This window comes from Echinops telfairi, unplaced genomic scaffold (genome assembly GCF_000313985.2).
Source record: "Echinops telfairi isolate 266 unplaced genomic scaffold, ASM31398v2 ScPeMD7_9;HRSCAF=40, whole genome shotgun sequence".
Classification (NCBI taxonomy): Eukaryota; Metazoa; Chordata; class Mammalia; order Afrosoricida; family Tenrecidae; genus Echinops; species Echinops telfairi.
This window is the reverse complement of record NW_022103906.1, coordinates 22,539,208-22,550,323: the sequence shown is the minus strand read 5'-3', so window position 1 is coordinate 22,550,323 and position 11,116 is coordinate 22,539,208. Positions and strand designations below refer to the sequence as shown.

Below are 11,116 nucleotides of genomic sequence, written 5' to 3'. Positions count from 1 at the left end.
GTAGAGCGGGGTGGGGAGCGGGCGGCGGGGGCACGTCACTTCCCCTCCTGGAGCCCGAGTCCTCACGGGTTCAAGAATACATTAGGCCGCTTGGGCTGCGGCGGCCTGCGGGTGGACCGAGGTCCGGGCGCGGGTCCTGAGCTCTGCCCCCTCTCCCCGCAGGCTCTCCCACCGGCACCCTGGCCCTTCTTTGCTTGGACGGGGTCTTCCTCTCCGCGGCCGAAAATGACTTTGTCCACCGCATTCAGGAGGAGCTGGACCGCTTCCTGCTGCAGAAGCAGCTATCCAAGTAAGCGGCTGGGCGGGTGACGGAGGGATTGCCCCCCGCCCGCTTTGCTGCTAGGAAGGGTGCGCCCATGGACACCCCTCAACCCCCTACCCCCCACCCCCACCCCTTCGTAACTGCCTGCATCGCCGGTGCAGACCTTGGCCTGTCGTCTTGGTAACCGTTTTTCCGTGGCCTCGCATCTTTCCTTGCCTTGAGAGTTCTCAATGTGAAGTCGTGGGAAGGACATACAGGGTCGGCTTTGGAATCAGACCCACCTCCCCTCCAAGCAAGGTTCCAGAATTTACTCTAACTTCAGGCGGGTTCATATCATCCCTCAAGCCTCGAGGCCTTTCTTCTCTCACGAATAAAATACTGAGTCATGGTGTTGAAGGGCTATGTGACAGTCACCTGGCGACAGAAGGGGCTCAGTCCCTGACTGTGGTAGTCTCTAAGCGCAGGCCCTTTGGAGGTGGTCTGGGGCCCAAACACGTAAAAGGAGCCCAGGGCTAAGTCATCCTTCACCCGGGGGTGGATTTGGCAGGGGGTGGGCCCTAGGGGCTGGCCTGTCGCCCTTGCTCAGCACTCATTCCGGTTCCTTCCTAGGATACTTCTTTTCCCCCCACTCTCCAGTCGCCTCCGGTACCTGATCCACAGAACAGCCGAGACTTTTGACCTCTTGAGCAGCTTCTCTGTTGGGGAGGGCTGGAGGAGGAGGACGGTCATCTGTCACCTGGACATCAGGTGTGTATCCTACATCTCCTACCACCCCTTCCTTGATTGGGGTCAGCTGGTCAGCTCGCCTGGAGGGACAAGCTTGCTGGCTGGGGCCCCGTGGGGGTGCTGTGTGTAGCCCCAGCCCCAGTTGCTGGCAGTCAGCCTGGAGCTGCCTTGGGAGTAGGTGTGCCTTGCTTGTGGCACGCACTGGCTCACATTCAACTAGGTACCATGAGCAGAAGAGAGACACAGGCAGACAGACAGACAGAAATGAAGCAAGAAGTGTGTGTCCGCCCAGTGTCCCTGCCAGGGAGCTTGAGCGCAGAGAGATGGGGAGTGAGAGCAGCCGAGGGGTTGACCCTCTGCCGTCTTGCCTTCCATGTGGGCCTTGCAGGGTGAGCATCTTCTCGGGATGGCTCTGATCCTGGGGTTGAAAGTTATGGATTTTTCTAATGACACAGTCTCTTAAGTACAAGCCTGATGAGTAACTAGAAATGTGGCTCTCTCCAACTCAGTTTGTGAGGAGCCTTTCAGGTGGTACTGTTGGGGAAGCATTGGGCTGTTAGCCACAAGGTAGGTGGTTCAAGCCCACCAGTCCCTCCTTGGGAGAATGATGAGACTGTCTGCTCCCATAAAGTTTTACAGCCCAGGAAACCTAGGTAGGGTCAGTCTGAGCTGGAATCACCTGGATGGCAGTGGGGTTGGATTCCCTTTATAAGCCAGGGAGGTGGGCAGGGAGAACTGACTGCTCTGGACCCAGACTAAGAGGTGGCCTGCAGCCTCCAGGACACTGGCTTTCTCGGGTCCTTTGGGCTGTTTTGAGAGCTACACACCTAAACAAGAGGCGTCTCCAGGGAGCCAGGTTCCCTGACCTGAACAGCATTCCGATTTGCTCCTCCCACTCGCTCCTCTTCCTCCTCCAGGCTGCCCAATTCAGACGGCCTCCCAGGCCCATGCCGCCCCCCAGCTTCCCACCCTGGCAAGTACCGTGGTCCTCGGCCCAACTCAAACCAGGGGGCGGCTGCTGCTCCTCGAGGGATGCGGGCTGGCCGGTGGCATCGCGGACGAAAGGCGGACCAGGCTTTGTATGTGCCCCGTGGGCTGCGCAGACAGGAAGGAGGCGTACAGCTCGCTTCACCGGAGCTCAAGGGAGAGGCTGACAGCGCCCCGGGAGAGGCTGACAGCGCCCCGGAAGAGCCTGGCGATGCTGGTGCTGGCGACCCCAACTGCAATCAGGGACTCCCTGGGCCGGTGACCCAGGCAGCAGAGGACCTACAGGGCCGAGGCCACAGTGGGGAGAGTGTGCCACTGCCCGACCCAGGCGGCACTGAGGCCCCGTGCCCTGAGAGTCACCCAGGGGAAGGAGATGGGCTGGAGGTGGCCGCGCTGCTCGGGGCCGGCCTGCAGATCTCCGCGGCAGAGGGGAATGCGAGCCCGCCGGAGAAGAGCGTGTCGGTGGGGGTGGTGGAAGAAGAAGAGCTGGACGAGGAAGACCGAGGCAGCGGCCGGGAGGATGCGGAAGATTACAGTGAGCTGCTGCAGGAGGTGATGAGGCGCTTAAGCCCGGAAAAGGGAAGGGTGAAATGAGGTGGATGTAGCTGTGGGTGGACGGGGGGTAGGGTCGGGGTGGGGAGGGGTGGCTGTGGACGGGGATGAGCAGGGCAGGTGTGGGGCGATGAAGGGCCCTTAGGACTCATGGGGCGGGGGCGGCATGAGGACCGTGCCAGGAATCGGGACTTGTGCAGTGGAGGAGGAAAAGACTGAGGATACCGAGTGGCGAGGCACACGTTGGTGGATTCGGGTCCCAAACCAATGATTTAGGAGCTGATTGGCCACAGACACATCAATTCTATTTTGTAAGTCTTAGCTCCCTCATCGAAGAACAAGAACAGCCAGAAAGCCCAAGGCTACATACATACATACATACATACATACATATATACATACAACAGACCGTGTGTGGAGCCGCTCTTAAGGTGCTTTGGGTTGGGGTGGTACTTCAGGTAGTCCCTGTGGACAGCAAATGGGGATTTGTCCCTGACTCTGAGCTAAGTCAGTGCTGCCCTAAATTGAAGAGGTTTGGGTTTTTTTCTCTTCAGTTTTCATTATTTCTGCCTTTTGCGCCCGTGAGGAGCCCTGGTGAGGTACTGTTTACACATTGTTGGGCTGCTTAACAAGAAGGTCGGCAGTTTGAAACCAACGGCTACCCCACGGGGCAAAGACGAGGCTTTCTTCTCCCGTGAAGAGTTACGGTCTCAGAAACCCGCAGGGGCAGTTCTGTCCTGCAGGCTTACCACGAGTCGGCATCGACTCATGGCAGTGAGCTTGGTTTTGGCCTTTTGTCGTCAGTATTTTTATCAGTCCGATCTTCCTTTGTCTTTGTGGGGTGGGGGTGAGGCCCTCCCTCAATAAGCTGTATGCCACAACACATCTGTCATGCAGCCTGCTAATGATTTGATGAACAAACACCTAAACCAAGAGACCTGGGTGCTTGCAGGCATGTTTCATTGTGTAACTCAAATACACTGTGAACCCCAAAAATGTTGGTCCTGGGAATGACTTCTGTCTGGAGCGCTGTCTTATGGGTCTGACCGGACACTGGCTTTGCTGTTAGGTTGGGGGGGCGGGGTACAGCTGGGTCTTGCTGGTATTTTATGGACGAGGAATGGGGACCAGACCTGGGTCCATCAGGTGGTTAGTAAGAAAGCAAAGCTCCCGCGCTTTGCTGACTCCGGCTCTCACTGCCTGTATAACACTGGGCAAGTCATCACTGTCGTAGGTCCCCAGCTTTCCCTGTGGGATCAGGGGCATGTGGCCTAAGGTCTGGAGGAGGATGTGAACCCCCAAGTAGGTTGAGTGCATTCCCTTAAGGTGCCGGGTGGCCCAACCCAGACCTTGCCTCCCTGGGCCTCCTCCTGCAGTGCCTGGTTGTAGTTTTGTGAGTTTTCGGCCCTCAGCTAACGGGTCTGCCCTCCACAGATAACAGACAACCTGACGGAGAAGGAGATTGAGGTGGAGAAGGTCCATGTGGACACGTCCTCCTTTGTGGAGGAGATGCCTGGAGAGAAGGACTTGGGCCACGTGGTGGAGATCTACGGCTTTGAACCCTCGCTCAAGACAGAGGACCTGCTGGCAACGTTTGCTGAGTTCCAGTGAGTGCCTGCAGCACATCAGCAGGGTACACATGCAGGGTGCTGGCTTCTGGAGAGGAGCTAGAACACCCCTTTGCTGTCGGGACACTTGTCTGCACCCTCCCCATGTCTCGTGACCTAGAAGGACAGGCAGCTCATGGGTGTGCAGCTGTGTGCACCATCCTCCTCAGCAGTTCTGCCTGCTGGCCATACCTGTGGGAGGAGGAGAGCCGCTTGTGTGGTTGTAGACATTTCCAAGGCCCTCAGCCTGGTCCTGCTGTCCCAGCAGCATGCTCTGGCCCGCTTTCTTGCTCACCCTCCCAGGCCCAGGGGGAGCTCCTGCAGAGTCCCAGGATGGCGAGGACCAGCTTTGCTTTGTGTAGGACTCTTCTGGGAGCTTGAGCAGCTCAGGGGTCGGGCTGAAACAGCGTGGCGATGGCAGTCGGCTGGGATCGCTAGAGAGAGGAGGCCTTTGTTCTCTGCGTCCCCAGATTCCTTTGGCTCGAGCCTCTGTTCTCACTGCTTTCCTTTTTTCTCTCGTTTTCCTTCCTCCACTTCCCTTTCTCACGACGCAGACTTTTTACCACCCTTTCTCTAAGGCCCATTTTTCTAACTCTTTGCTTCCCAAACAATCTCAGCAGGGGAAGCCAAAGTGGCTTCTTCTCTTTATCCCTGAAGGCGTGGCTGAAGCTGGGGAGGGGGGCTGGTGACTTCCTCAGAGTGGAGTGGGTGACCCAGAGAAGCTTGTGCCTGTCGGGATGCTTTCCCGTCCCCGTTCCCTATTTCCATCACACACCCCCTTTGGTCTGCTCCTCCAGAGCCCACACCGTTGGCTGGGGTGACAGTGCCTGTGTGTGTGGGTAGGGGAGGGGGCCTGTCCTCCGTGGCACGGAGTCTGGCTTCTTTAGCTTGGGGAATTGGGTGCACACGACATACTACTTACTGGGAGTGGCGTCTGTCTCTGTCAGAAGCAAACTGTGTGGCCTTCAGAGGGAGGCTGCAGCTCAGGTCCTTGATTCTGCACAGAAAGCTGGGACGTGTCCCTCACTAGGAGGAGTGGTTGGGGACTGCGAGTGGGAGGGAGCTGGCTTGTGGGGTTCTCGGGGAACGGGCAGGGCTGTTTGCGGTCCTGACCTCTGCCCTCTTTTCCCACACAGAGAGAAGGGCTTCAAGATCCAGTGGGTGGACGACACGCACGCCCTCGGCATCTTTCCCTGCCTGGCCTCAGGTACCGCAGTGTCCTTCCTCTGACCTCCCGTGACAGGGGACGCATCCTGGGTACCCTCGGACGCTTTGTTTTCCTGGATGGGACTTCCTGTCCCCAGAGTGCAGATTAACCTGGCCAGGCTGGTTCTTGGGCTCTGCTCCCTTCCAGCCTAATCCTTACCTAAAGTCACCATAGGAGCAGAGGGACACAGCTCGGAGTGCAGAGTAACCGCCCCTTAGCCAGACATGCTCATGCTAGGGACTTCCGTACCCAGGGTCAGATGGCCTTTATTGAGTGAGAGGTGACATTTACTGAGTCACAAGACTCTCTCCTCCAGTAAAGAGTTACTCTGAGTCAGAATTGACTTGACGGCAGTGAGTTTGGTTTTGTGGCAAGCCCCGGTTACTTCCATATCAGAATGAAAAGGCTGTTTTTATAGGTCAAACACATACACATGCTGACACTGTAGTTCAGGCTAATTCTCTCAGTTCTATGACAGCATCCAGACAAGCCAGACCTACTCCCATTTATAGATGAAATTGACGTTCCTAGAATATCAGTGGTCTATTCAGCCTACATAACCACTAAGGGTCAAACCCAGGGACACCCCCAGGCCTGACCATCGTGCTCATATTTTGTGTGCTACTCTTCCTCTCCCCACCCTTTCAAGGACTGCCTGGGGCTGGCTCTCTTGGGGTGTATTTATAAAGAGTAATACCCCCCAGCCCCTCCACCTTAGGCATCTTAAAATCACAACCTTCTGAACACGAGCAGGGGACAGCCATGGCTGTGGTGGGGCCTGGTCCTTCGGCTGGCCTGGTGTGTCAGACTGGGGAAACAGTATTTAGGGAGCAGTAGGCTAGGGCAGGGCGGGGCCTTGAACCCCAAAGGGTGCCCGATGCAGCGTGGCATGTATCTGGTGGGAGGGGCTGCGTCCTGTCTGTTACACAAGGGGCTCTGGGCCCGGGACTCCTGCTCTGACTTGCCTGGGTACTGTGATGGCCTGTGGGTGGCCTCACACAGGCCGTGTCTCTTTTCTCCCCAGGAGGGTCTTGAGTGGTCAACACAGGCTGCCTTTATGGCTCAAGACTTCAGATGGCAGGGAGTCAGCCTGTCTTGGTCATAAGTGCCACCTTCCTGGTACAGCTCCTGCCCAGCTAGAGTGGGGCCTGGGGTTCTGCACAGCCTTCTCGGCTGGGAGCGCTGGCATCCCCTGCAGGCCCGCCGACTCAGGCACAGGAAATGTGTATGGCCTGTTGTCTCTGGTCCAGCCCTGTCCCCAGGGGAGTAGGCTGCATGCTTTGTTGCATACCAGGGCTCCCGGGTCCTGAGGGAGCCTCCGGCAGAAATAAGATCTGTTGTCTCTCCATAGCGGCTGAAGCACTGTCCAAGGACTTCTCAGTGCTCAAGATCCGGCCCCTCACAGAAGGAACCAAGCAGTCAAAGCTCAAAGCCCTACAGAGACCAAGTAAGGGAGCCAGTCGGGTCTGGCGGAACAGGGAGCAGGGCGTGAGCATGAGCTCGCTGGGTGGGGGTGGGGGCAGATCTTCCCACCTCCACTTGTCTTGGTCCTATGGGACTGCTGGCCTGGAGCTGCCGGGAATAGGGTCCTTCAGGGAGAAGTATCCTACATTGCTACTCTGGTGTTGCTTCGCATCCACCCCCTCTCTGAACATGGCTCAGGGGCAAGCTTAGCCTTCTGCAGGGGCAGGGGTGGCAGAGGGAAGGAAGCCTGGCTTTGGGGTGTGGTCCTGGCTCGTCACTTATTGTCTGAGTCGGCTCCTCACTCTGGGATAAGCAGATCTTGGGGTGGACGGAAGCTTGACCGAACGAGCATGGGAGACCTGCCTGGGTTGGTGATGGCACCCGGATGTTCCTTCCCTTCCCCCCTTCCAGAGGACATGAAGGATGCTTCCAGAGACCAGTTTTCCATCTTGGGGAGGGCCCCTGTGGGTGGTAACCCGACCTTTGCCCCCGCCTTGTTGGCGGCAATGGGTATCCTGACGGAGAGCTCCAGGTGCCTTCTCCAGGGGACCCCAGAGAGCAGGCTGTGACAGGGTTAGCCCCTCCCAGTCCGGTTTCCAGGTGAGAAACAAGGGCACAGGTGCCACAGGGAGCCAGGACCAGGTGAAGCCCCCATGTGGGTGCCCCTCACGGTCCCCTGGCCCAGTGGTGGGCAGAGCCAGGCACCTGGAGGCGGCTGGTGGCCTGTAAGTCACCCCGGGCCTTTGGTTTCAGAGCTCCTGCAGCTGGCGAAGGAGAGGCCACAGACCAACACAGCTGTGGCCCGGAGGCTGGTGGCCCGGGCCCTGGGGCTCCAGCACAGAAAGAAAGAGCGGCCCGGGTTGGAGACGCTCGTGCCCTGAGGTGCGAGGTACCTGAAGCCTGGACAGACAGACAACCACAGCAGCCTGGTGGGGTGGTGAGCACTGGACTTGGCTCTGGAAGTGGGGAGAAAAATTAAAAGCTTCCAAGTTGTTATAAATGTGATTGCTTCGGTGTGCTGGTCTGCCGTGGGCCACTAGGGGGTGCTGGGTAGCCTGTCTTGGGGTTGCATGGGGGGTGGCTGCTGAGGAAATAATCATTGGGAGTGTGGTTGGCCTGGAGGGGTGCCAAGTCAAGGCATATTTTGCCCTACGACCTTCCCCATCCTCGCAGCCTGCTCCCCATGGCTCCCAGCAGATGTGGCCCCAACCCTTGGGTCGGTCCTGTGTTCCCTGTGGGTGGTGGGCCACAGTGCCCTCCTCTATGCGGCGTGGGGGAAACCCCTGTGACTGTCCACACACATGTCCCTGTGGTCCTAACTGCCACCCGTGTGCCTGCAGATGGTAAGGCGCCCGGCGTGAAGGCCGGAGCCCACGCAGCCGTCAGTACACTGCCTGTAGGTCGGTGTGAGGTGGCCCATCCCGATTTAGTGTCTAGAAAGCAGGGCGATAGGCAGTGAGCCCCTCCCACAAGTTTCTCTAAAGAACGGCTGATGGGCAGGTCGTTCCTCTTGTGTCTGTGACTCCTTAGTCTGCTCCAAGCGGCTGAGCTGCTCCTTTCCTGGGCTGTTGACGGAGCCCCCTTCCCCCGGCCCACCCCCATCTCCCGTGTCCACGCCAGGCCCCCGAGGGGTGCAAACAGTGTGCTCTTGGAGAAGAGGCCTGGCCACCTGCTTTCATAGAGATTCAACCTAAAACCCACGCCCAGTGCTGCTGGGTCAGATCCCACTCACAGCGACCCTGTAGGGCAGGGTAAATATGCTGCCTCTGGTCTCCTTTAGGGGAGTAGAAAACCTCTTTCTCCTACTGAGTAGATGATGGATTTGAACTGCCAACGTTGTTGTTAGTCTCGCATGGAACCCCCAGTTTGGGTTTAGTGGAAGGGCTCTTTTCCTAGTGCTGAGAGTTGAGGAAATGTTCTAGAGCCGTTCTGCGGTCACACAGGGCTGCCTGTGTCGGAACCCCCACTGCCCCGAGGTTGGCGGCTCACACCCACCCAGTGGAGGAAGGGCTGCCGATCTGCCACCGTGTGAGGCTGCAGCCAGGACACCCCACAGGGCCGTTCTACTCTAGCCTGGGGCGTCACCGGGAGTCAGAATGAACTGGAAAGCGGTCCGTTCTCCCTTCCCTCGGCACACGGGGCACTCAGGAGACCAGCTCTCTGTAGGGTCAAGCCAGGGTGCCCGGTGCTGGGCAGCTGCTGTTTGCACACCGGAACCCTGCTGCTCAGGCCAAGTACGTTGGCTCCAATAAAACCCACGGTGCATATCATAGACCTTTTATTTGAAGTTTCAAGTATGTGCGAGCGTCCGTGATGGCATGTGGCGTGTGGGGAGTGCCCTTGGCACCCCGACCCTGGTCATATAGCACCTCAGAGTCTGGTCCCCACAGAACCGCAACAGCAAGACGAGTCCCTTACACAGGTGCTTTGGTTTTTCTTTGGAGCCGTACTTCAAAGGCCCAAGCGTCCCGGAGTCAATGCCACTCATTATTAACATTGTTAGCTTCCAAGTCTGTAGGAGTATAACAACGGTGTCTGGATATAAGGGGAGGAACACCCCGGCCAGACTCACCGACCAGAAATCCTGCGGCAGCATTACCTACATGCGTGCTTATGAGAAACTAGACAAGAGGCAGTTGGAAGAGGGCTTGAGAGAGTCAAGTCGGCTGGGATGGGCCCAGCTGGAGCACCATGGGGCGGAAAAGCTCACACCCGTCAACCCCTAATTTAAGAGCATGGCCCTGTCGACCTTACTGTCTGTGGTGAGCTGGTGCTGTCAGGCTCAGGGTGGAATATGGCTTGGAGGGGACACGCTGATGACCAGGGTCAGTGGCTGAAGAGGCCTGGGCCAGACTGGCTTTCCGTGCCTGCGGCGCTGCCCCACAGCCCTGCGGACAAGCTCAGCCCCAGACCCTGAGCCTTGATGGAGCGGGTGGAGGAACCGGCCAGCAGCCCTTCCTCCTGAGGTGGATGTGACTTTTGGGGGTCGAGCTGGGGCAGGGGCTCGGTGAGTGAGGGGTAGTAGTTGTTGAAGGAGACGCAGTGTGGCCCCAGGATAGGTGGCGACCACACTCCCCCCTCTACCGTGTGGAGAGCTGATTGGTCAGGAGTCCGCTGAACTGCTCAAATTTCTTTTCTGTTTCTTCACTGTAAGAGCCACCTGAGGAATGGGAAACAGAGAGCAATTGGACAAAGCAGACACTCAGCCCTTGGTAGAGCCCCAGGTGTGAGCCGCGCCTCCATCTGGCTGCGGGCTGGGGGTCCCCCGTCGGCCCCAGGGCAGGGCTAGGTGCACGCCCGGGGTTGTGCACCTGTTGAGGGGATGAACAGACACATGCGGTGCTCTTCGTGTTCACCGTCACCCAGCGTGAGGGCTGTCACGATTGCCGCAGAAGAGAAAGTGCTGCTTCTCTCCGTCTCTTCCCTGGCTCAGATGACCCAAGGAAAAGGCCTTTTTGGCGGACACTAGCCCCTGGCTCTTAATGGAGGGGGACCCAACAGAGGGAGCGGCAGCTTTGAGAGGACATGCATAACGCGTTGATGGCCGCTTGGTGCCAGTCCCTAAATGGCTGCAGGCTCTGCTCTGGGTGGTCTCGGTTCTGTACCTCCATCCGCCCTGGGCCAGAGCTGGTTGGGAAAACTCAGGCCCCATCCCAGAGGCCCTCTGTATCCAGTTTCTTTCCAAAGTCTGGAAACCAGACACTGGCTCCACTCCCCAAGCTCTTGGTGCAAATCAGGAAGCTGCCTCTGGTTCCCTGGGAAAGCAGGGCCGCTCTTGCCCACTGCCCAGAGGGTGGGCTGTGAGGATGGGTGGGGTGGGTCGAGGAAGGACAGAGGCAGCCCTGGGCAGGAAGGGACCTTACCTATATGGCAGTTGTACATCCAGATGCGGTGGCCGTCATAGCGGGCCCGGCACTTCATGATGTTGTTGATGTAGTCAGATTCTGCAACCTCATAGTTGGGGTTGATGATGACCTGGGCAGAGGCGAGTTAGAGGAGGCTGCTAACGCCCCTCAGCCACCCTGTCCCCAGGCCCGGGCTCTGCTGGACAGCAGTCCAACCTCCAGACCCTTAGTGACCTCATGGCAGGGGATCACGGTAGAGACTGGAACCCGGGACCCACAGAGGGCGGGATAGGGCTGAGGGGAGAGAGTGGATGCTGATGGAGCCCTTGAGGGAGGCAGAGACAAGGAGCATGGTCCGGAGTGAGACCTGTGTGTCTCTGTCCTGCTCCTGTCTCTCGGTGTAATATATATACATATACATATACATATACATATACATATACATATACATATACATATACATATA

The 11,116-nt window shown here is 58.0% G+C and overlaps 2 protein-coding genes across 2 annotated transcripts in view; one reads left to right on the top strand and one right to left on the bottom strand.

Annotated features, from left to right (window-relative positions):
* R3HCC1 (R3H domain and coiled-coil containing 1) overlaps positions 1-7,805 on the top strand; it is a 10,118-nt gene extending 2,313 nt beyond the window's left edge. Inside the window, exons 2-8 of the mRNA XM_045286845.1 lie at positions 142-289; positions 872-1,009; positions 1,906-2,527; positions 3,962-4,134; positions 5,271-5,341; positions 6,693-6,788; positions 7,559-7,805. Of these exons, the coding sequence (XP_045142780.1) occupies positions 142-289; positions 872-1,009; positions 1,906-2,527; positions 3,962-4,134; positions 5,271-5,341; positions 6,693-6,788; positions 7,559-7,686 (1,376 nt within the window). The 3' untranslated portion in view covers positions 7,687-7,805. The remainder of the gene's footprint in view (positions 1-141; positions 290-871; positions 1,010-1,905; positions 2,528-3,961; positions 4,135-5,270; positions 5,342-6,692; positions 6,789-7,558) is intronic.
* A 1,261-nt stretch (positions 7,806-9,066) lies between these two features.
* LOXL2 (lysyl oxidase like 2) overlaps positions 9,067-11,116 on the bottom strand; it is a 76,909-nt gene continuing 74,859 nt past the window's right edge. Inside the window, exons 12-13 of the mRNA XM_004707698.2 lie at positions 10,669-10,780; positions 9,067-9,965 (exon numbers count right to left, since the gene is read on the bottom strand). Of these exons, the coding sequence (XP_004707755.1) occupies positions 9,886-9,965; positions 10,669-10,780 (192 nt within the window). The 3' untranslated portion in view covers positions 9,067-9,885. The remainder of the gene's footprint in view (positions 9,966-10,668; positions 10,781-11,116) is intronic.